A 25,684-nucleotide genomic window follows, 5' to 3' on the forward strand; every position below is an offset into this window, starting at 1 on the left:
AGATTTACAAATGTATTTGGGGATTTGTATATACATGTGACTCAAAACACAAATACATTTTCAATGCACACACAAATAGGTTTCATTTCATATGTAAGTAAAAAATATTCACATATAAAAAACAAGATTCATAAACATATTTCCAATGCATACACAAATCTAAAAACAAATCACAAATACATGAATGTTAAAGTATTTGCAATCTTCATCAAATACGCATTTGGGGCTTGTTACATTCATATATGAACTGTTGGACCTGTATTTACAAAGTGCTTTTAATTTGTAAACCTCCCTGCATTTGTGTGTGAAACTTTTGAGACTCCCCTGACGTGACTCTGATCCACAAATGCGTTTTTTCTAAGAGGAGGTTGTCTGTAGCCAATCAGATGTCTCCCTCCTTTACAGCCAAATCTTTTTTGTGCATTTATGAATTTCTGTGTGCATTTATGAATTATGAGACTGTTCTAGCTCCATAGTAGATCGTGTGGGTGTGAGAGAGAGAGAGAGAGAGAGAGAGAGAGAGAGAGAGAGATACTTATGTAATTAAATATATACCCGCCTACAAATAAAAATAAATAAACATTTATTTTTTTTATCATCTTTTCTTGATAAAGAAAAAGATACCACGCTGATACAATTGCTATTGGCTGTCTTGCCATGTTGCTTTGAATGTGATTGGTTGATGTGGCTGTCATCACGAAAACTGGCCAATGACAACTGTGCGCGCCTTCTTTTTGAAAATACGTCAGTTTGAATGGGTACGCGCTGGCAGTCGTGCACTAGTGGACTACCTTACACTAACGTATTACCTGGATTATTACCTGGACTATTTTACATCTGCTCGCCATGTTTTCATTTGGAGCGAATCTGAGTTGTGGGATTTCAAAGGAGAACAAAAACGTGGAGTATGGACACAGTTGAAGGGTCAGACGGATCTGTTTGGTCAGCTAACATTACTTGGACTTCACTACATAACTGTTCTGCTGTATCAGGTGAGAATACATTTCCCTTCCCTTTGTAAAATCATAACCTAACGCAGTGTTTGTGTTCATTCCCTTCATTTACAGTGATGGTCTTGTCAAACTGTTAGCTAACCGTTAACTAACGCTATCGTATAGTCATAGGTGAATAACGTTATTTTAGTACATTTAGGTCATTTCGGTCAGCACCGAAATGTGTTTCTGAAAACATTTTATTCGAGAAATAAGATATGCAGTTGCTGAATCTGTCTTTATTTTAGATCGACAACGGTCAGTTTAAAAGATTTTCGACAGCTTGCGGGAGGCAGCACCCTGTCTCTCAGAACTCGCCGCGCCGCGAAGCCATTGCACGGCAAACAAACAAAATAGTGTAGCGCTGTGTCCATTTATTCAACTCAAGCATTAATTCAAGAACAGCAATAAGGTTTGTGGCATTCAGATAGCACCATACAGCTTCACTTCTGCTGGAAACAGAAGCACTGATGTCAACCTGAACACTGAAGTAAACATTCATACTGGGAGAGCTCCAGCAGCTAGGCAGCTAGCTCTCCTAGCATGAATGTTTACTCTAGTGTTACTGTTGACTTCAGTGCTGACGTTTCCAGTAGAAGTGAATATCGCTGCTTCCTGCTCGCTCCCGTTCGCGTCGTCACTTCTTGTCCGCGTATTTTTGGGAAAAAAAAATACGGATATCCATACAGAACACCACAGCTAACTAGCGACTCTATGAGCAACTGCGACCATGAACATCAAGCACTAACAGCGTCCCTCTCATGAGTATGACTCAATGACCCGCCTCCCCAACTCCTGCAATTGGCCAGCACGTTTGTTCGTTGATTGGATTGGTTGAATTGTATCGACAAACCGAGATAGGAATAATAGAGAGTGGGCCACTCAGAGGTAAAAAACAAAACCCTAATAAAATAAACAGTTTCCAGCCCAGGGCAGGCACGGCTGACTGGAGAGCACCTGTCAATCATCCTCCTAGTGGCAGCCCACCAAGCGTGCAATACTGGCAAGCGGCAGTAGCGTAAAAAAAAAAAAGACTCTGGATCAACTAATAATAATAGATAAATAAAATCCTTTTTTATAGTAAGGACTTTTCAGTGGATCTTACTTTGTCCTTTTTCCTTTCCCCCTCCCCCAGGTGCACCAAAGATCCAGCTGATTACTGGCAATTTAGAGGAGGATTCTTCTTGATCTGCTACATTGCACTGTCACCTCTGGTACAGATTAATTGACCTTTTGTGGTATGCTTTGATTTTATTTGATAATACACTGTACATTTAAGGTTAAATTAAGAGGGCTAAATAGGCTAAATTAAGAATGTAATGCATGTGCACAAATACTACAAATATTATTGGAACTACAGAGCCCCCAGGGACAGGAAAACATTGTGGAAAACAATATAAAACTGAATTGGAAAATACAAGCTAAAAAACAACTGACAACAACCCCCTCAGCCCAGCAGCTCTCCACCTGTTTCAAAAGTGAAACGCCATCACCTCGTCATGATAGTACAGCTAACAGACAAGATAGACACATGGAGAAATTTAATTTTTAGTTTTTCAATTCTTCCTTGGGGGTCTCTGAAGAACTGTTTGTGAATAATTGGTTGATATTGTAAATTTACAACTCAATACATTAAATAAAGGGGTTTTAGAATCAATATTGGTGTGTATTTTATTTATAATTAAGTTTCGTTTATTATTTGTTTTTAATTGAAACAGTGAAAACCTTTAGATGTATCGATTTTGAATTTCCTAAGTATGTTTTGAGTTGAGGATATTTCACAATAATCTTTACATGATATTTTCAGTCAGTACAGTAGTTAAAATATTCAATGTATTACATTAAAACTGTAATATTACAAAAACTGAATCATTAAATATTTAGCATGTAACACACTTATTGAAGGTGTTTAATTGTAACAATATAGAAAACATATGTAGAATAGTGGTATTTTTCTACAGAACCTTTAGCACTGTCACTTTATTAAAGGTGTTTGATTGTAAAAAGATTAAGAAATATTTGTAGAATAACTGTATTTTTCTGCAGAACTTTTAGCATTGTCACTTTATTAAAGGTGTTTGATCATAAAAAAATAGGGAAAATCTGTAAAATAACAGTATTTTCTGCAGATCTTTTAGCATTTTCACTTTATTAAAGGTGTTTGATTGTAGTAATTTAGGAAAATTCTGTAAAATAAAAGTATTTTCCGGCAGAACTTATAGCATTTTCACTTTATTAAAGGTGTTTGATCATAAAAATTGAAGAAAAATCTGTAAAATAATGGTATTTTTCTGCAGAACATTTAATGAAATTTTCTGTAATAGTAATGTTTTTGCACTTTATTTGAATTAGGATATGTATTTCAAACGTTTTTTCTTACAGTGTATGTATGTGTGTATGTGTGTGTATGTATGTATGTATGTATGTATGTATGTATGTATGTATGTATGTGTATGTGTATGTGTGTATGTGTATGTATGTATGTGTATGTGTGTGTGTGTATGTGTGTGTGTATGTGTGTGCACCGTAAATCTTCTAATATAGGCCCGGGCCTTTATTTACTCAAGTGCATCGCGGCCTAGGCCTTTATTGGAAGGAGGCCAGAATTAGAGACAGGCCTCTATTTCTATTTGAGCAAAACGGACTACCGTAGAATGAATCAAAAACAGATTTTGTGTCTATTTGAACCTATAAAATACTAGATGCTTCACAGCTGCCATATTACAGTAAACAACATTTACCTCTTGCCAGTATTGCACGCTTGGTGGGCTGCCACTAGGAGGATGATTGACAGGCGCTCTCCTTCATACAATCACACTTCATGGCTGCACCTGATTGGACGAACGCTTTCACTGCTGTCCTGTCTGCTCCCGGATTTCAAACCGACCAACATGGCGGCTCGTTTGGAAACTTTCTCTTATTTTACGAATATAGTTCACCGAAGTGTGTTTCTTAAAAACATTTTATGCGAGAAATAAGCTATGCAGTTGCTGAATCTGTCTTTATTTTAGATCAACAACGGTCAGTTTAAAAGATTGCGGCGCACCGTCTCTCCACACTCGCCGTCAGTCGAATGCATTGCAGGGCTTACCGTAAATCCTCTAATATAGCCTCAGCCAAAATCTTCGCGACGCGAACCTGACAATGAATGGGAAGCGTGGAAATAACGCTGCCCGTGGACACCGACCTCCATTAGAGACCGGCCGTTATTTACCTCCGCCAACAGTGAGACCGGCCAATGTTAGAGACCGGCCGGTGATAGAATACAGGCCAGTATTAGAGGATTTACGGTATGTGTGTATGAATGGGTGTGTATGTGTGTGTGTGTGTGTGTGTGTACCTCTCTTCCCGTCCACCAGGTTAACAGCGTTGATGAGTCGAGGACTGTTAAACTCTGAATATTCAACAAACACGATGAGAAGCTTCAGAGACGTCTTCACCACCAGACGGGACTGAGACAGACAGACAGAGAGAGAGATGGGCAGAGAGAGACAGGCAGAGAGAGACGGGCAGAGAGAGAGAGACAGGCAGAGAGAGATGGGCAGAGAGAGAGACAGGCAGAGAGAGACGGACAGAGGGAGACAGACAGGCAGAGAGAGACGGACAGAGGGAGACAGACAGGCAGAGAGAGACAGATAGAGGGACACAGACAGGCAGAGAGAGACAGACAGGCAGAGAGAGAGAGAGAGAGAGAGAGAGAGAGAGAGAGAGAGAGAGAGAGAGAGAGAGAGAGTCTCAAACCTGTAAACTGGTCTCAAACCTGTAAACTGGTCTCAGACCTGGTAACTGGTCTCAGACCTTTAAACTGGTCTCAGACCTGTAAACTGGTCTCAGTGTCTCAGAGACACAAAGACATTGAGAAGATTAGCTCAGGATCGATCACTAAACCAGACCTGGACCAGGATCAAGGCTTCTAGGACAAGATGGACGCTCTCTTTGATGTTCGTTCTGATCATCAATCAATCAATACCAACGCTGATCACACTGATCGATCGTCTTACCAGACTTCCTGTCAGCGTGTAGAGCCACTGGACCGTCTCACTGTGCTGGATCACCCCGTCCATCCCATCCACGAAGAGCATGATCTGACTGAGGGCTGGGGGACGGACAGGGGGGCGGACAGGGGGACAGACGGGGGTGGACAGGGGGACAGACAGGGGGGCGGACAGGGGGACGGACAGAGGGACAGACAGGGGGACAGATGGGGACAAAAGGGGGACAGACAGGGGGACGGACAGTGGGACGGACAGGGGGACATACAGGGGGACATACAGGGGAAGAGACAGGGGAAGAGACAGGGGACGGACAGGGGGATGGACAGGAGAAGAGACAGGGGACGGACAGGGGGACGGACAGTGGGACAGACAGGGGAGGGACAGGGGAAGAGACAGGGGGACGGACAGGGGAAGAGACAGGGAGACGGACAGGGGAAGAGACAGGGTGACGGACATGGGACAGACAGGGGGACGGACAGTGGGACGGACAGGGGACGGACGGGGAACAGACAGGGGGACAGATATATGGGGACGGAGAGGGGGACATACAGGGGGACCGGGAGAGACAGACAGGGGGACAGACAGGGGGACAGGCAGGAGGAGGACAGGGGGACGAACAGGGGGAGAGACAGGGGATGGACAGGGGAAGGACAGGGGGACGGGGAGAGAGAGACAGGGGGGACAGACAGGAGGACAGGGGGACGAACAGGGGTACGGACAGGGAGACAGACAGGGAGGCGGACAGGGGGACAGACAGGGTGAGGACAGGGGGACGAACAGGGGGATGGACAGGGGAAGGACAGGGGGACGGGGAGAGAGAGACAGGGGGACGGACAGGGGGACAGACAGGAGGAGGACAGGGGGACGAACAGGGGTACGGACAGGGAGACAGACAGGGAGGCGGACAGGGGGACAGACAGGGTGAGGACAGGGGGACGAACAGGGGGATGGACAGGGGGACAGACAGGGGGGCGGGGAGAGAGAGACAGGGGGATTGACAGGGGGACAGGCAGGGACGGACAGACGGAGACGGACAGACAGGGACGGACAGGGGGACAGACAGGGGGACGGACAGAGTGATGGGGAGACAGACAGGGGGATGGACAGGGGGACGGGGAGACAGACAGGGGCCCGGACAGGGGGACGGGCAGGGAGAGGGACAGAGAGGGGGACAGACAGGGAGAGAGAGACAGGTCAGTGAAAGCTTCCAGGTTTCCAGTGGCAGCATTCACCGTAAGCGCTGACTCAGCACTCATCCTAAGCGCTGACTCAGCATTCTGTGGTTTCTTTCCATCGTCTGAGGTTTAAGACAGAGCTGCTGTTAAATCATTCTGGTAGGAGGAGGAAGAGAGGACGAGAGGAGGATGAGAGGAGGAGGAGAGGAGGAAAAAGAGAGGAGCCTCACCTCTCAGGATGTAGTTCTGGTAGTTGTGGTCTGCCTCGGCTCCCACTTTAATGAAACACGTCAGACCTTCAGAGGCCACAAACTCTGGAACCAGGTCTTTATCATCCTGGGACGCAAGAGGGACAACAGGACGTTACTCCCCTCCGTCCCCGGGTATCCTGGAAGAGCTCCCCACTGGGTCTACAGTGAGGTCCCTGGGTCTACAGATACCTTGCCGGGTCTACAGGGACCTTGCCGGGTCTATATCGTGACATCACTTGTTACCTGGAAGAGCTGTTTGAGGGAGAAGAGGGAGCGTCGGAGTTCTGGACCCTGAGAGTTATACAGCTTCTCTGGAACACAAGAAGAAGACCGGGGACAGGAAGTCACTTTACAAACCAAACACGTGTGGGACCTCACGTTTACTACTACTACTACTACTACTACTAACAACAATTATAATAATAATAATAATAATAATAATAATAATAATAATAATAATAATAATAATAATAATAATAATAATTCTGGGTGGTAGTCCAATAGAGCAAGTAAGGAGAATTTATAGGCTTGGCATTATGATAGATGATCAATTGTCACGGTCTGACCATATTGATTCTATCGTGGAAGTGTTCTCGCCATGCACCACCCTCAGTCAGGAACCTGAAGGGTATTCCACCAAACTCGCTAATTAAAGCGGCGCTTACCTGGTTAAGCCTGGTTAGAACTAACGCCAACTTCCACTTGCGGCTAAACCCGTTCCATTAACGCATTTCAGCCGCGCCTTGTTGAAGCTTATTCAAGCCAGGCTAACGTTGTCGTGTGTTACGCCGTTCACGGGATATGAAGCCAGACCAGAACCGTGAATGTCGAATCATCGAGAAAATGGCAGAAAAGACCAGAGCAAAAATTATTGATGGAACTGTATGAGGAGTACAAACCCATCATAACCGATAAAGGGAATACTGTAGTGATCAATAAAAATCACGAGGCTGCTTGCCAAGAATTGCCGAGCGATTAAATACGGAAGTACCGTTAAGAGTAACATGTTCTAATATAACACTGACAACGATTTCTTTAACTTGAGGATAGTGTAGAGGTAACGCGCCGGCTTTGCACGCGGCCGGCCACGGTTCAATTCCCGACTATGGAAGTTTGAGAAATGTCTTTCTTTAGCCGGAACTCACTCACTCACTCTCTCTCTCTCTCCTTTTTTAGATAGGCCTAGTAAATGCATCTACATTTATCTCAACAATTCAATTAACTTATTAATGAACTCATCTGAAAGGAATTTATGTGGCTGAAAATTGCATGCAGCAATGCCTTTGTCATTGGGATCTATATCATGCTATTAATAATAACATCTTTATGCCTATCATGTTTTTGCAAGTTATATTTGGGTTCTGGGGTCTGTTTGTACTTTATATGTAATTTTGGTAATATTTGGTCTTTCACGTGACGAAATCACGAGGACTAGGCTTGGCGGAACCTTCTGCTGGTACAGTTGTTTCCGACAGACGGACTTCTCTGAAACCCCCGCTAAAGTAAGCCTGATGGTTAGCCTGCCCCGGAGCAGGCTAGTTTGGTCGGATAAATTCCCATGGTTACTTAGCGGAGAGTGCCTTAAGTCACGTTGATGGAACGCAACTCTCGCTAAAGGTAGCGAGGCTTATCGAAATTAGCCCGGCTTTGCGCTTAGCAAGTTTGATGGAATACCCCTCAGGTGATTCAGGCTCTCGTTCTCTCACTTAGGGTAACGTACGGTTCTGTGGTCCGCTGGCTCAAAATACAGCTGCAGGATCGGCTTCTTTTAGGACGAATGTATGACACAATAGTCTGTTGTGGTTGTTAAAAAGAACATCCATCTTGTAATGTTTACCCATAATGCCATTGCTGAGGACAAACCTGTTTTTCAGCACAGTAGTCAGTAGACATACTGGTGAGGAAGAGCTGTGTTGACCTCCCACAGCCCAAAATAGAGATTAGAGATGCTGCAGTTAGAGATTTGTAAAATGCTTATTTATTGCATATCCTCAGTTTTAAAGCTCATTTTGGACTTGTTTTTTTTGGTTTTGTTTGTACAATGTACTTAAGTGTTGCAGTGTTTACACTTTACATTGTTTCTGACTTCTGTGACGTTGATACCGGAGGTTTTTGTACTGTATGTATGTATGTATGTATGTTTATATGTCTGTGTCATGTTTTATATATTATGTGTACCCCAGGAAGATTAGCGACCACAGCTGTGGAAGCTAATAGGGATCTGAATATATAAAAAATACATTTAAAAAAAGTTAGCTAGCATAAATGCCGGTTGTCAGCATCGTAAACAACTCGAAAATCTGCGAGTTTCTAAACTTGCTAATTTGTCACTTTATAAAAGAGTAAATTTGTGACCTTTTTTCTGGGATTATCGCCCCCTCTCTCGGCTCTCACACGCCGTCGTAGACGTGAACCTAAAACTACCATAGAAAGCTTGTGAATGTGATCTGTGTCGGAGGTCTGGGGGGACAGGAAACAGTTTCCTGTTTGTTCCATCAGAGGTCCGGACCTCTGACTCACTCAGCGTTATTATTGTTCATGACGCGTTCAGGGAAGCAACCGAAATATGAGCTCTCAGTGTCAACCCTCCAACGACGTTAACGAGAAATATAAAATAGTCTCCTCAGACAGGAAGTAGTTCAAACACAAACAAACCCCACATCTAAACAGTTCATGAGAAAATGACCAATCAGATAAACACACACACACACACACACACACACACACACACACACACACACACACACACACACACACACACACACACACACTTTAGAACAAACTGTTTAGATAAAAACTGAGGAGACAAACAAGTGAAAGAGCATTTATTGTGAAACTTCTCCAGCAGGAAATAGTGACACAAGGACGTCAGAGACAAGAAGACAGGACAAGGACATTTATCTCATGAACTCATTTATCTGACAGCCGTTGTCTCCAGAGCACACGTTGTCCTCAGAGGACACGTTGTCTCCAGAGGACACGTTGTCTCAAGAGGACATGTCTCAGGAGGACACCTTGTCTTCAGAGGACACGTTGTCTTCAGAGAACACGTTGTCTCAAGAGGACGCGTTGTCTCAAGAGGACAGGTTGTCTCCTGAGGACAGGTTGTCTCAAGAGGACAGGTAGTCTCCAGAGGACAGGTTGTCTCCAGAGGACACGTTGTCTTCAGAGGACAGGTTGCCCTCAGAGGACAGGTTCTCTTCAGAGGACACGTTGCCTTCAGGGTCCCTACACAGTAAACTGTTACAGCGGTCTAATCCAGGAACAGCAGCTGGTTGCTATGAAGTCATGATGAACAGGAGGATGAGACATTTGTCAACTGGGTGAGACATCAAGACTCCTCTGCTCAGGGACATGTACCAGAGACCAGAGACCCGTACTAGAGACCCGTACCAGAAACCAGAGACCCGTATCAGAGACCAGAGACCCGTACCAGAGACCCATACCAGAAACCAGAGACCCGTACCAGAGACCAGAGACCCGTACCAGAAACCAGAGACCCGTATCAGAGACCAGAGACCCAAACCAGAAACCAGAGACCTGTATCAGAGACCAGAGACACGTACCAGAAACCAGAGACCCGTATCAGAGACCAGAGACACGTATCCCAAGATTATAAATACACTTGGAGGGACAAACAGCTGATGACAGGACGGATCTGGTGTCTCTGTGGAATAAGCAGCCCAGCTGTAAACATCCCATAATACCTCTCTGAGGCTACAACTCAGAGGTAAAAATAAAAAGCTGACATCAGAGTTATGAGCTGATCTCACGTCTGTTGTTTCACATTGCTACAGATTAAACTGATTCTAACGTCTAGATTCATGTGTTCTCACCATCCTGTCTGGCTTCATGACATCATTATGACATCATCCAGAGGTGCTTGTGGATTTTGGCAAGCTGGATTCACTGGATATAGCAAGACCCACGTGGGCTGGTTCACCACAGCTGGAGGAACCAGAATAAAGTATTTATCTGTGATTTAATATCAATAACCATATGCTTTTAAAATGCTGGTTTTCTGAATGGAGTCTGGTTGATGGTAGCTAGGCTATGCTAACATTGTAGCTTCTCCATCAACATTCCAAATAAGGTCATGTAGACATAAATACGGCAGAGACCTTGTTGGTTTTATTTACTTCCTGTTAGCTGATAGTTTTATTAACATCCTGTTGTTAGCTGATGGTTTTATTTACTTCCTGTTAGCTGATGGTTTTATTTACATCCTGTTGTTAGCTGATGGTTTTATTTACATCCTGTTGTTAGCTGATGGTTCTATTTACTTCCTGTTGTTAGCTGATGGTTTTATTTACTTCCTGTTAGCTGATGGTTTTATTTAATTCCTGTTAGCTGATGGTTTTATTTACATCCTGTTAGCTGATGGTTTTATTAACTTCCTGTTAGCTGATGGTTTTATTTACTTCCTGTTAGCTGATGGTTTTATTTACATCCTGTTGTTAGCTGATGGTTTTATTAACTTCCTGTTAGCTGATGGTTTTATTAAGATCCTGTTGTTAGCTGATGGTTTTATTTACTTCCTGTTAGCTGATAGTTGTATTAACTTCCTGTTAGCTGATGGTTTTATTTACATCCTGTTGTTAGCTGATGGTTTTATTTACTTCCTGTTAGCTGATGGTTTTATTTACATCCTGTTGTTAGCTGATGGTCTTAGTGGCTGCGTTTCGGATCGCATGCATTTGCTCCTATGCATGCACGAGACTTGAGAGGATCTGCCGGAACTCGTCATAAACACGTCAAGTTCCCACCACGTCAAGTCGGACACAGGTGCACTTCACGGACTTTCTTTTTATTTTATTTTTTTTACTTTATTAATAATTATATACATAACAAAAACTGTCGCTCCAGGGGAAACTTCACGGACTTTGCACAAAGAATATGGCCTGCCCAGTGGCGCTGGCTTTCTTCGTCGCTGACGAACCCGAGCCGAGGCATTTGAACTCCCGTTATTGACGGAGGCTGAGGAATTTTCTCCCGTGGGAAATACCACGTGATAATTCTAACCAACTAGGGCAACGTTGAGGGGAGTGTCTTATGTCCGCACTTATTTGAGACCATCTGCACAGAAAAGCATGCGGAGGGAGGTACCTGGAGATACCGCAAGTTTTTAAAGCCATGTGACATGTCGCAAAGGGAAGTTATCACCAACATTTCTGACGTTTTTATCCCAGAATGCCTTGTTTTGCGAGGCAAATGCATGCACATGCATGATTGGAAACGTGCCTATTGACTTCCTGACAGCTGATGGTTTCATTTACTTCCTGTTGGCTGATGGTTTAATTTACTTCCTGTTAGCTGATGCGTTTATTGACTTCCTGTTGCAAAATTAGGTAGTTTTCCCATTTTCATTATTATTGTGAATGATGTGTTCACTGTGTTCTGGAGGACTCTGTGTTTCCGCTCAGAGACGAGGATGACTCACACTCACACAAACACACACACAATAACTTTGACCCAAGATGGCCACCAGTCAGACGCAGTTTCACGACAACAGCTGAGAGGATTAGAGAGAGCCGTCGCTGGTTTGTGGCGAGCGAGGGATTCCTGTTCTGACTGCAGCCCCTCACACACTCATGCTGCATTCAAGCCACACCGTTAATATGAGCTCCACAACACCCAGCTCAGGTTTCATCTAAATCCAGAGAGACAGAGACAGGACGACAGAGAGACAGGAACAGGATGACAGAGAGACAGAGACAGGACGACAGAGAGACGAGGACAGGTTCACAGAGAGACAGACAGGATGACAGAGAGACGGGGACAGACAGGACCACAGAGAGACAGGGATAGGATGACAGAGAGACAGAGACAGGACGACAGAGAGACAGGGACAGGATCACAGAGAGACAGGGACAGACAGGACCACAGAGAGATAGGGACAGACAGGAAGACAGAGAGACAGAGACAGGACGACAGAGAGACAGGGATAGGATGACAGAGAGACAGAGACAGGACGACAGAGAGACAGGAACAGGATGACAGAGAGACAGAGACAGGACGACAGAGAGACAGGGACAGGATCACAGAGAGACAGGGACAGGATGACAGAGAGACAGAGACAGGACAACAGAGAGACAGGGACAGACAGGAAGACAGAGAGAGAGAGACAGGATGACAGAGAGACAGGGACAGACAGGACCACAGAGAGACAGGGACAGGCAGGACCACAGAGAGACAGGGACAGACAGGACCACAGAGAGACAGGGACTTTAAATGGACCAAAATGGACTAAATGAACATCATGCTGGATTGAAGAAGACATGAAACTAGAGATTGAGACCTGGAGGAGTTCACTGAAGTTCGAGGAGCACCTGAACGCACCGTGAAGGAGCTGGAGCGAGTTGAGACGAGGACGTGAACAAATGCGATTCATGAGGAAACACGTCAATGTCTTGCAGCGTTCAGTGGGTTCATATCGGGTTACTATCATCAGTTACTTCCACAGAAGAAGAAGAAGTACAACAACTGCTCGGTTTCCCCTGAAGGCAACACTGTCACTCAACACCCAGCAAGGAGGAATGCTGGGAAATCCCCTCCACAGCAGGAAGGGAGGAGGGGGAGCGAGAAAGGAGCAGGGGAAGGGAGGAAGGAGGTAGGAAGGAGGGAGGGACTAGGGGGAGCGAGGTACCTTGACCTTCTACACCCCAACCCTGACCTCCTATACCCAAACCCTGACCTCCTATACCCCAACCCTGACCTTCTATGCCCCAACCCTGACCTTCTATACCCTAACCCCTGAGATTTAAATCCTTCCAGAATAGAAAAGTTATTCTTGGAGTGTAAACTTGTCCAGTTGCTGTGAACAGGAAGACAACAGGAACACAAAGGACTCAGATCACTTTAAAACCAGCCTGGAGGTTTAGTCTCACAGTGTCAGGGACATGGAACCGACTAAGTGGTTTTGTTGTCTAAACCTAAATAAGGTCAGACCACCGGTCCCCCCAACCGGTCAGACCACCGAACCCCGCCGGTCAGACACCGACCCCCGCCAGTCAGACCACTGCCCCCTGCCGGTCAGACCACCAACCCCCACTGGTCAGACCACCACCCCCCTCCGGTCAGACCACCGACCCCCGCCAGTCGGACCACCAGCCCCCCGCTGGTCAGACCACCGGCCCCCCGCCAGTTGGACACAGATCCACAGCTCGTACACCAATAAAAAAGCCGAAACACATGTGTTAGTGGGAGGAAGGGAGAGGAAATCCTCCTGCTGGGTAACTCCACGTCACTGTGGCGAAGGAAGCGTTACCCCGAGTCATCAGGAGATGACAGGGACAGGAAGACAGACAACATAGAGAACGTCATTACCCAGAATGGAGTGAACCCGGACCGACAGCTGAGTCCTCAGGACCAGGATGGGCTTCTTCCCTTTTCTGTGGAAGAGCAACAGTCAGGGTTTATTTCAGGAAGACCACGAGTCCACGTTCACTTCCTGTCCACACGGGACTCGAACAACGGACAAAAACACACAAGTATGACTCAGTTCTGACTCAGAAGTATGACTCTGCTGACGAGCGTCCATGTTTAATCTGGAATGAGGTCACATGAGGGACACAGGAAGGGGCGGGCTTAGCCTCCTTGGGCTGGGACAGGTAAAGGTGTTCTTACGTCACATCTTCATAGAAGCTCTCCAGCTCGTCCCTCTGCTCCGCCAGAGACGAGTCCAGGTCCAGATAGTTCCCGTTGGGGGACAGCTGCAGGGTGCAGTCCTCCAGCTGGGACACAAACAGAGACGCACCGTCAGGAGGGTTAGATTGGTCCTGGAGCACCATGGAGCATCCTGGAGCCTCCTGGAGCCTCCTGGAGCAGCTGCTGTAGCCACACACAAACAAAACCTCCCCAACCAGTTCTCCTGATGAGTCTATTAGACCATGAACGCATCACGATGCCGAGTCATTGTTTCACCCAGAACTTACTGGACTGGTTTGGCGCTCCACCCTGTGAGCACTTTAATGCACCATGAGGTTATTAATAATAACCTGTGTTCCCATGGTTACTATGATTGTTCAATGAATTCTGTATTTTAATAAAACCTGTTTATCATTATTTATACGACGATACTACCACTACAGACACTGCTACCACGACTACAGACACCGCTACCACGACTACAGACACTCCCTCTTAACAAGTTATAAAAAAAGAACATTTAAAAAACATAAAGATAGTTCAGTGGCAGTAATGATTTGATCATAATAAATGTACGATCAAAAAAACAACAACATGACATTTCACAGTTTAAAGGCGAGAGCATCACACAATGCACCGCTACCACGACTACAGACACCGGCACTACGACTACAGACACCGCTACCACGACTACAGACACCGCTACTACGACTACAGACACCGCTACCACGACTACAGACACCGGCACTACGACTACAGACACCGCTACCACGACTACAGACACCGCTACCACGACTACAGACACCGCTACTATGACTACAGACACCGCTACTACGATTACAGACACCACTACCACGACTACAGACACCGCTACCACGACTACAGACACTGCTACCACGACTACAGACACCGCTACTACGACTACAGACACCGTTACTATGACTACAGACACCGCTACCATGACTACAGACACCGCTACCATGACTACAGACACCGCTACCACGACTACAGACACCGCTACTACGACTACAGACACCGCTACTGCGACTACAGACACCGCTACCGCAACTACAGACACCGCTACTACGACTACAGACACCGCTACTACGACTACAGACACCGCTACTGCGACTACAGACACCGCTACCACAACTACAGACACCGCTACTACGACTACAGACACCGCTACTGCGACTACAGACACCGCTACCACAACTACAGACACTGCTACTACGACTACAGACACCGCTACCACGACTACAGACACTCCCTCTTAACAAGTTATAAAAAAAGAACATTTAAAAAAACATAAAGATAGTTCAGTGGCAGTAATGATTTGATCGTAATAAATGTACGATCAAAAAAACAACAACATGACATTTCACAGTTTAAAGGCGAGAGCATCACACAATGCACCGCTACCACGACTACAGACACCGCCACTACGACTACAGACACCGCTACCACGACTACAGACACCGCTACTACGACTACAGACACCGCTACCACGACTACAGACACCGGCACTACGACTACAGACACCGCTACCACGACTACAGACACCGCTACCACGACTACAGACACCGCTACTATGACTACAGACACCGCTACTACGATTACAGACACCACTACCACGACTACAGACACCGCTACCACGACTACAGACACTGCTACCACGACTACAGACACCGCTACTACGACTACAGACACCGTTACTATGACTACAGACACCGCTACCATGACTACAGACACCGCTACCATGACTACAGACACCGCTACCACGACTACAGACACCGCTACTACGACTACAGACACCGCTACTGCGACTACAGACACCGCTACCGCAACTACAGACACCGCTACTACGACTACAGACACCGCTACTACGACTACAGACACCGCTACTGCGACTACAGACACCGCTACCACAACTACAGACACCGCTACTACGACTACAGACACCGCTACTGCGACTACAGACACCGCTACCACAACTACAGACACTGCTACTACGACTACAGACACCGCTACCACGACTACAGACACTCCCTCTTAACAAGTTATAAAAAAAGAACATTTAAAAAAACATAAAGATAGTTCAGTGGCAGTAATGATTTGATCGTAATAAATGTACGATCAAAAAAACAACAACATGACATTTCACAGTTTAAAGGCGAGAGCATCACACAATGCACCGCTACCACGACTACAGACACCGCTACTACGACTACAGACACCGCTACCACGACTACAGACACCGGCACTACGACTACAGACACCGGCACTACGACTACAGACACCGCTACTATGACTACAGACACCGCTACCACGACTACAGACACCGCTACCACGACTACAGACACCGCTACTATGACTACAGACACCGCTACTATGATTACAGACACCGCTACCACGACTACAGACACCGCTACCACGACTACAGACACCGCTACCACGACTACAGACACCGCTACTACGACTACAGACACCGCTACCACGACTACAGACACCGCTACCATGACTACAGACACCGCTACCACGACTACAGACACCGCTACTACGACTACAGACACCGCTACTACGACTACAGACACCGCTACTACGACTACAGACGCCGCTACTGCGACTACAGACACCGCTACCACAACTACAGACAACGCTACTACGACTACAGACACCGCTACTACGACTACAGACACCGCTACTACGACTACAGACACCGCTACTGCGACTACAGACACCGCTACCACAACTACAGACACCGCTACTACGACTACAGACACCGCTACTGCGACTACAGACACCGCTACCACAACTACAGACACCGCTACTACGACTACAGACACAGCTACTATGGCTACAGACGGTCAGTGTCTCTGCAACAGTTTGTGAGTTTAACCTTCTACTCATGCAGTTTTTCACTGCTTTCTGTCTATTTATAGGCTGGCAGGCAGAACGTCTGGCAGCTGAGGAGAGTGAGTCATGGTCGGGTCTGGGGAGGCCGGGGCCAGGTCTAGGGAGGCCGGGGACAGGTCTGGGGAGGTCGGGGCTAGGTCTGGGGAGGCCGGGACCAGGTCTGGGGAGGCCGGGGTCAGGTGTTAGGAGGCTGGGATCAGGTCTGGGGAGGCAGGCGCTAGGTCTGGGGAGGCTGGGGTCAGGTTTTAGGAGGCTGGGATCAGGTCTGCACAGGGTGGAAGGTCTGAACCAGCGAGGCCACATTCCTCTCCAACGTGGCCTAACACAATAAATACACACCCACACACATACAAGTACACACTGTGAGTACAATGAAACAGCGTGTTTGACTGTAGATTCTGCTCTTAAGAACAAATAAGAAACATTCGCAAATGTTAGAATCTGTAGCGGTTTTAAAGTAGAGTTGAAAGGAAAAGCACCTTTGTAAACCTTGACCTGGAAAACACATCAGCTGCTACTACCCAATAATATCATGGCATCCATCCATCAACCAATTAGAGCTTGAGAAGGTGCTGAGCTCATCTTTTCAACCATTGTTCAGGGTTTATAGTATACTTGAGTATACGTTTAAATACATGGGTATACGCGAGTATACGTGGGTATTTGTAAGTATACGTGGGTATTCGTGAGTATACGTGGGTATACGTGGATATTCGTGAGTATACATGAGTATACGTGGATATACGCGAGTATACTTGAGTATACGTGGATATCCGCAGGTATTCGTGAGTATACGTGGATATACGAAATTATATGCGAGTACACGTGGATATCCGCGGGTATCCGTGGGTATACGTAAGGATACGTCGGTATACTTTGGTATACGTCAGTAAATGTCTATTTTCACCTCACGTTACTGGAGCAAATTTGCTCGCAGGATCATTTGTGTTTATTTGCCTCACTGAGAGAGTAGACCCCAACCAGGTCTCCTTCACGTAGACCCACAACCAGGTCTCCTCCACGTAGACCCCAACCAGGTCTCCTCCACATAGACCACAACCAGGTCTCCTCCACATAGACCCCAACCAGGTCTCCTCCATCACAGCTGAAATCACCACTATTGCTGCTTTGTACATGTTGAAGTCCCAGATCCACCCGGAACCCAGACCCCGTCCTGTCATGACATCATCCAGAGGTGCTCGGTGGATTTCACCAAGCTGGACTCAATGGATCTAGCAAGACCCACGTGGACTGGTTCACCACAGCTGGAGGAACCAGAATAAAGTATTTTTCTGTGATTTAATATCAATAACCAGATGAAAAGGATGCTGAAATAACTCCATCATGATGGCGATCAGTAAAAAGTGCTGAGTCATGCTTTGTTAGGTCTGACTGCAAGACCACAAGATAACTCCTGTTAAAACGCTGGATTTCTGAATGGAGTCTGGTTGATAAGTGCTAGGCTACACTAAGCTACAGTAACACCTCCCGAGCCTTCTGTTAGCCACACTGAAGGTAGAAACTGTGGAGAAGACGCTTCAGCTCAACTTTAAATGGGTTTTAAGAAGAAATAGTTTTGTTGAATGAGCTAGCTAGTTTCCCCACGCTCTCAGCCTTTGTGCTGAGCTAGGCTAATCATGTCTCTGTATTGGACAATGAGTGTAGAAAATAAAGGCAGTTTTCCTGCAGCTGTGTGGAAGGAAAAGGCTGCTGAGTTGTTATCAACACAGTGCTGTTAGTATTACATCCGTCCATCATCCATCCAGCTTATCTCCTGTTTACAGGTCCCACCCTCTTCCTCCAGGGGGGGGGGGGTGTCTCCGTTTCTGTCGAATCATCTCATTGGATCTCTGCAGGTCGAGCCCCAGGGCATGATGGGAACAATTAGGGGGTCGGTGGAGGAATGTACTGTAGCAGACTCTGGTCTTTATCTGATCCTGCAGATTCCAGCGGGACCAGGAACCAGGATCTTTGTTTTCAAGTCACATGTTCATTAAACTCTGACGGGGAATCTGTTGAGACACATTTGAACAGAGACAGTTCCATCCGCAGCCTGTGAGGTGAGAAACATGACGCGGCGTGTGCCAGCACAGACTGCCGAGTCATACTCTCACAGCGAGCCACAACCTACGACGATCCCCGCAGAGCAACGTCATGTTGGACTCACTTCCTCTCAGAAAACGGCACCGTCCCACCTCAATCCCGATCAACCAATCAGGAAGCAGCATCCAGCGGCGTCGGACCTCATCAGTGTCGCCAAATGAATGCGAGTCCAATAAGCTCTTTTAGCTCCGTTTTTGGTCGCCATCAAAACATCCGTCTCTTCAACACTCACGATGAGTCGATGGTTATCGTGACAATCGTTGATATGGTCACTGTGACTTTAAAAAGTCTTGTTTTATGGTAGAAACATTAAAAATAAAGCTTGACTTCTAGAACCACCCAGAACCTCCCCAGTCACCACGGGAACCTCCTAAAGGAACTAGAACCACCCAGAACCTCCCCAGTCACCACGGGAACCTCCTAAAAGAACTAGAACCACCCAGAACCTCCCCAGTCACCACAGGAACCTCCTAAAGAAACACTAGAACCACCCCGAACCTCCCCAGTCACTACGGGAACCTCCTAAAGGAACACTAGTACCACCCCAAACCTCCCCAGTCACCACGGGAACCTCCTAACAGAACACTAGAACCACCCAGAACCTCCCCAGTCACCACAGGAACCTCCTAGAAGAACTAGAACCACCCAGAACCTCCCCAGTCACCACAGGAACCTCCTAAAGAAACACTAGAACCACCCCGAACCTCCCCAGTCACTAGGGGAACCTCCTAAAGGAACACTAGTACCACCCCAAACCTCCCCAGTCACCACGGGAACCTCCTAACAGAACACTAGAACCACCCAGAACCTCCCCAGTCACCTGGGGAACCTCCTAGAAGAACTAGAACCACCCAGAACCTCCCCAGTCACCACGGGAACCTCCTAACAACAATCGAACCACCCCAAACCTCCCCAGTCACCACGGGAACCTCCTAAAGGAACACTTTAACCACCCCGAACCTCCCCAGTCACCGGGGGAACCTCCTAACAACAATTGAACCACCCCAAACCTCCCCAGTCACCACGGGAACCTCCTAACAGAACACTAGAACCACCCAGAACCTCCCCAGTCACCACAGGAACCTCCTAGAAGAACTAGAACCACCCAGAACCTCCCCAGTCACCACAGGAACCTCCTAAAGAAACACTAGAACCACCCCGAACCTCCCCAGTCACTAGGGGAACCTCCTAAAGGAACACTAGTACCACCCCAAACCTCCCCAGTCACCACGGGAACCTCCTAACAGAACACTAGAACCACCCAGAACCTCCCCAGTCACCTGGGGAACCTCCTAGAAGAACTAGAACCACCCAGAACCTCCCCAGTCACCACGGGAACCTCCTAACAACAATCGAACCACCCCAAACCTCCCCAGTCACCACGGGAACCTCCTAAAGGAACACTTTAACCACCCCGAACCTCCCCAGTCACCGGGGGAACCTCCTAACAACAATTGAACCACCCCAAACCTCCCCAGTCACCACGGGAACCTCCTAACAGAACACTAGAACCACCCAGAACCTCCCCAGTCACCACAGGAACCTCCTAGAAGAACTAGAACCACCCAGAACCTCCCCAGTCACCACAGGAACCTCCTAAAGAAACACTAGAACCACCCCGAACCTCCCCAGTCACTAGGGGAACCTCCTAAAGGAACACTAGTACCACCCCAAACCTCCCCAGTCACCACGGGAACCTCCTAACAGAACACTAGAACCACCCAGAACCTCCCCAGTCACCTGGGGAACCTCCTAGAAGAACTAGAACCACCCAGAACCTCCCCAGTCACCACGGGAACCTCCTAACAACAATCGAACCACCCCAAACCTCCCCAGTCACCACGGGAACCTCCTAAAGGAACACTTTAACCACCCCGAACCTCCCCAGCCACCACGGGAACCTCCTAACAGAACACTAGAACCTCCCCAGTCACCGGGGGAACCTCCTAAAGGAACACTAGAAGCATCTAAAGGACAGCTAGAACTAAATGTGATTGCAGGATGTTTTAGAGACATTCTACAAAGTTTGAAGCAGGTTTTTATAAATACTGAGGTAATGGTGAATTGTAATGGTCACATGGTTCCGTACCAGCTGATGACGTCATCAGTTGATGAAGACTACATGAAACCTCTGTGGTTCATCCTGAGGGGACCATGACAGTTGAGATGTTTCAGTGTGGACCGACAGGCCCCTGAACGTGGACCACATCAGTCCAGCTTACTCTTGTTGGTTTATAAACACTGAACGATCCTGTGCTCCGTCTGGACCATCCAGACCTCTCAGAGGTCTGGGATTTGGTCTGCTTGCTGTCCCTGAATAGCCTACTGTCAAAACTAAACCCGGAGAAACACAACCTGAACCTGAACACAGACCTGATACCCGAGGTAGACCGGGGAGCCAGAGGACCTTCAAAAACTTCTCAAGTTGGAAAAAAGGGCATACCAGACTCCATTCAAAAGTAGCATTTTTAAAAAACGGAACCGATAATAAGCGACCCGCCTATGCGACGCGGGCAGCGTGTGGTCTGGTTGGCTCGGCACCCAGCGGCATCACGCCCGACCGTCACAGGTTCGATGCCGCTCCTCACATTAAGAGGACTTTAAACACTTTACCGAGATAACCCTATAACCGAGGACAAGTTAAATCGCCTGATTTTTAAACAGAGGTTGGCGCGTCGATCAATTTCATGTTTGTTTTCACCTGACCAGGTGAGTTCTAGCCTGTTAGCGTGTCAGCTAGTGGACCTGCTAGTCCTCCACCCACCTTCAGAGGCGCCTCCAGCAGCTTGTGGATCCCGGCGATCTGCTCGCTGAGCGGCAGGTTCTCCTCCACGCTCACCGTCGGAGGTCTCCGAGGTTCGGGGAAGTTTGTGCAGATAAACGGGTCCGAGTCCTCCAGAAACTGGACCCGGCAGACGATGGAGGCCATGGCCGTGAGACCGCGTACCTGTGCTCGGTCCCAAGACGTCCAGCACTCGAAGATCGTTCTTGACTGAACCCGGTCCTCGCCGCTCCGCTGTGGACCCGGACCAAGCTGCTGCGCGTATGTAGGACCACTTCCGGTGAGATCCTTTCAAAATAAATGGCGTTCTTGGCAGCGACTTAAAAACACACACACACACACACACACACACACACACACAAAATATCTTCTTTGGAGCATCTGTGTGATTTAACATCTATCATACACCTGGACTGTCCTGGGGCCTGATTTATAAAACTAAAGGAGCAACATGGAGCAACATGGACCAACATGGACCAACATGGACCAACATGAGTGGACCAACATGAGTGGACCAACATGAGTGGACCAACATGGACCAACATGGACCAACATGAGTGGACCAACATGGAGCAACATGGACCAACATGGACCAACATGAGTGGACCAACATGAGTGGACCAACATGAGTGGACCAACATGGAGCAACATGGACCAACATGGACCAACATGGACCAACATGAGTGGACCAACATGAGTGGACCAACATGAGTGGACCAACATGGAGCAACATGGACCAACATGGACCAACATGAGTGGACCAACATGAGTGGACCACCATGAAGCAACATGAGCGGACCAACATGGAGCAACATGAGTGGACCACCATGAGTGGACCAACATGGAGCAACATGGAGCAACATGGACCAACATGGACCAACATGAGTGGACCAACATGAGTGGACCAACATGAAGCAACATGAGCGGACCAACATGGAGCAACATGAGTGGACCACCATGAGTGGACCAACATGAAGCAACATGAGCGGACCAACATGGAGCAACATGCTCTACAATATACAACGTTGCAGATGAGCTTGGGCAGACGAGAGAAGTAATGCAACAAGTTGCTACATGAATTGCAGATCCAGGTCTTGCTACCTAACCAACGCTTCATGGCTGTATTTCTGTGTGCTGATGATCATGCACAGTAACTCAGGATGATGTAATTGCCCGCTGTGTCCTGCAGTGATCTCATGGAGGGTTTGTTGGATCCTGGATTCCGTCAGACGGCCGTCTCCTCCTCCTGCAGCGACACAGCGCTGATCCAATATTTACAAATCATTTGGCTTTTCAAAGAAGGTGTTTGTGAAACAAGGATCCCTCCGTACAAAGAACCCTGCTGGAGTTCATGATGAAGGGGTCCAACGGATGATATGGAGGGAATTAAAGTGTCGAGTCATCAGAACTAGAATAGTTCTTCTCACGTTGACGTCCTACAATCTGACTTCAGGTCAGCACAGATCCCCTCCAGTCTCCAGAATGTAGGCGTGGTTCCGAGTTTGCTTCCAGCTACGCACACTTTCCCCTCAAGTTGGCTTTTAGAGATCACAAGCTGCCTGGAAAGTGGCGTCGGCACGTTTCCAGGCCCGTTTGGTACGCAGGCTTTAGAAATGGGGCCCTGGTCTGTCCTGGACTGTTTAGGGTCTTGATGGGAGAGGAGGTTACCTCAGAGGGAGGGAGGCTACAGGGGGGATGTGGTGCTGGAGCAGGTCTGTGAGGTGGGAAGGGGGCCCTGGTTCTGAATGAGGAGGGGGGCCCTGGTTCTGAATGAGGAGGGGGGCCCTGGTCTGTCACCATCGGTAACCTTCGACTAGAATCGCGTGACATCACAACATTGGAGTGGAACATACAAACCAGTGACGTTTACATACTCTTATTTTGAAGGACGTGTTATCGAACATCCGGTTCGATGACGGGTGACTTGACGGTGGGCGGTCCTCTCGTGACGTCCCGCCGTGCAGCTGGAAACACAGCCGAGCAGCAGAATGACATGATGACGTATGGAAACAGTGAGGCGCAGCTGTTCTGGGGTCAGTTTACAGCTGAGTGACGCGTCAGAGAGCCGGGCGGGTTGTTGTTGAACGGCGCCCCCTGGTGGCCGATGGACAGCGGTGCACCAGCTGCAGTGTCTCCGTGGTCCTTCTGAGTCCGTCTGGTTATTGATATTAAATCACAGATCAATACTTGATTCTGGTTCCTCCAGCTGTGGTGAACCAGCCCACGTGGGTCTTGCTAGATCCAGTGAATCCAGCTTGGTGAAATCCACCGAACACCTCTGGATGATGCCAAGATGATGTCATGAATCCAGACAGGACGGCGTTTTGGTTTTCCTGCTCACGATTTTTCACATTTACATTACAATACATTATTTAATAATAATAATAATAATAATAATAATAATAATAATAATAATAATAATAACTAGACCCCATAATGTCTCCAGCCTATCTAGATTTACTTGGACCCTGTAGTGGGTCAAATCAAACAAATGTGGCTCAGCAAAGTCCAGACTCTTCTCTGTTCTGGTCCTCAGTGGTGGAACGACCTCCTGACCAATGTCAGGACAGCAGAGTCACTGCCATCTTCTGAAAAAGGCTCAAGACTCACCTGTTCAGACTTCACCTCGACTCTATAGCATGACCCACTAACACCCCCCCCCCCCCCCCCCCAAAAAAACAACAACAACCCTTACCTATAGCACATTGATCATAGCACTGTTGTTCTTAAGGTATGTTTACTGAACAGCTACTACTTTACTCAGACGAGGACCTAACAGTTCTATTTTTAGCTCTTACTTTATCAGCAATGATATGTTGTGGTTTCTTTGTTTCTTTCATTTGACAAATGTACTTAATGTAAGTCGCTTTGGACAAAAGCGTCTGCTAAATGACCTAAATGTAAATGTAGTGGGTCAGACTGAACGTTGCCATGGAGCCTCTTTGTAACGGGGTGCATCCTCTGGACTTGAGACCAGGGGCCTGTACTACAAAGCAGGATTTGGGCTTAGCGAGGTAACTTAAGCGTTAACTCTGGGTTTTCCGTCCTACGATGCTGGTTCACTTCTTACCGGGGTAGATCGCCATGGTAACTTACGCGGTGGAGCTAACCTGCTCCGGAGCAGGTTATGTTCCTGATAAGAGATCAACGTGGAGAAACACACCGCCGACTGACCAATCAGCTGTCTTGGTGTGCGGATAAAAAAAAAGAAGCTCGGTGGATCGTGAGAGGGTCTCGTAGGAGAACTATAGAGTGTACAGAGACCAGCAAAACCCTTTTGTCTGTGTCTGATGATGTTTTATATGAGAGATCCAGATTCTCATCGGAGGGAAAGACTTTTCTTTGTCAGCATACAGCCTACTGACCACTATGAATTATGTTTTTATATTTATTTGATTTGATTTGCTCCCAAGTCCGTTTTACACCGCCGGGATTGCAGCTGAAAGATTGAGGCTGATATTGTCATAAACCACGTTATAAGAATACATCCAAGCAACACATTCATCATTTTAAAGGTATGTGTTCGGCCTTTTATTGCTGAAGGACATCGTAAGAGTTAAAGGGACGAGAGAAAGAGTGACGACATGATTTAAAAGAACACCGCAGGGCGGATTCGAACCCAGGGCTGCTGCAGGAAGCCTCGGTACATGGGGCAAATGTACCCAAATCAGTCAGATCTCGTAGTGCCCTTATGATGGGGCAGTCATATTATACTACTAATACTATTAATACGACTTCCGCATTCACACAGTCGGTGAGTTTTTGCCAGCTGTCCTTCCTGCATTTGGCAGATTAAACTGTTGCTTTTTGCCTGCATTATATG

General features: G+C 47.3%; 1 protein-coding gene across 6 annotated transcripts in view; it reads right to left on the bottom strand.

The window, feature by feature from the left end:
- The window catches only part of fhod1 (formin homology 2 domain containing 1), a 44,364-nt gene extending 22,264 nt beyond the window's left edge, over positions 1-22,100 (bottom strand). For 5 of the 6 annotated variants that reach the window (XM_084016211.1, XM_084016210.1, XM_084016209.1 and 2 more), the window contains exons 1-7: positions 21,844-22,100; positions 14,040-14,146; positions 13,740-13,804; positions 6,657-6,724; positions 6,393-6,498; positions 4,994-5,088; positions 4,333-4,444 (exon numbers count right to left, since the gene is read on the bottom strand). In XM_084016211.1, coding sequence (XP_083872337.1) covers positions 4,333-4,444; positions 4,994-5,088; positions 6,393-6,498; positions 6,657-6,724; positions 13,740-13,804; positions 14,040-14,146; positions 21,844-22,008 — 718 coding nt within the window. In that variant the 5' untranslated portion in view covers positions 22,009-22,100. The remainder of the gene's footprint in view (positions 1-4,332; positions 4,445-4,993; positions 5,089-6,392; positions 6,499-6,656; positions 6,725-13,739; positions 13,805-14,039; positions 14,147-21,843) is intronic. The other variant, XM_084016212.1, reaches the window with a different exon arrangement.
- Between the last annotated feature and the right edge of the window lie 3,584 nt (positions 22,101-25,684).

This window comes from Eutrigla gurnardus (genome assembly GCF_963514095.1).
Source record: "Eutrigla gurnardus genome assembly, chromosome: 1".
NCBI classification, from domain to species: domain Eukaryota; kingdom Metazoa; phylum Chordata; class Actinopteri; order Perciformes; family Triglidae; genus Eutrigla; species Eutrigla gurnardus.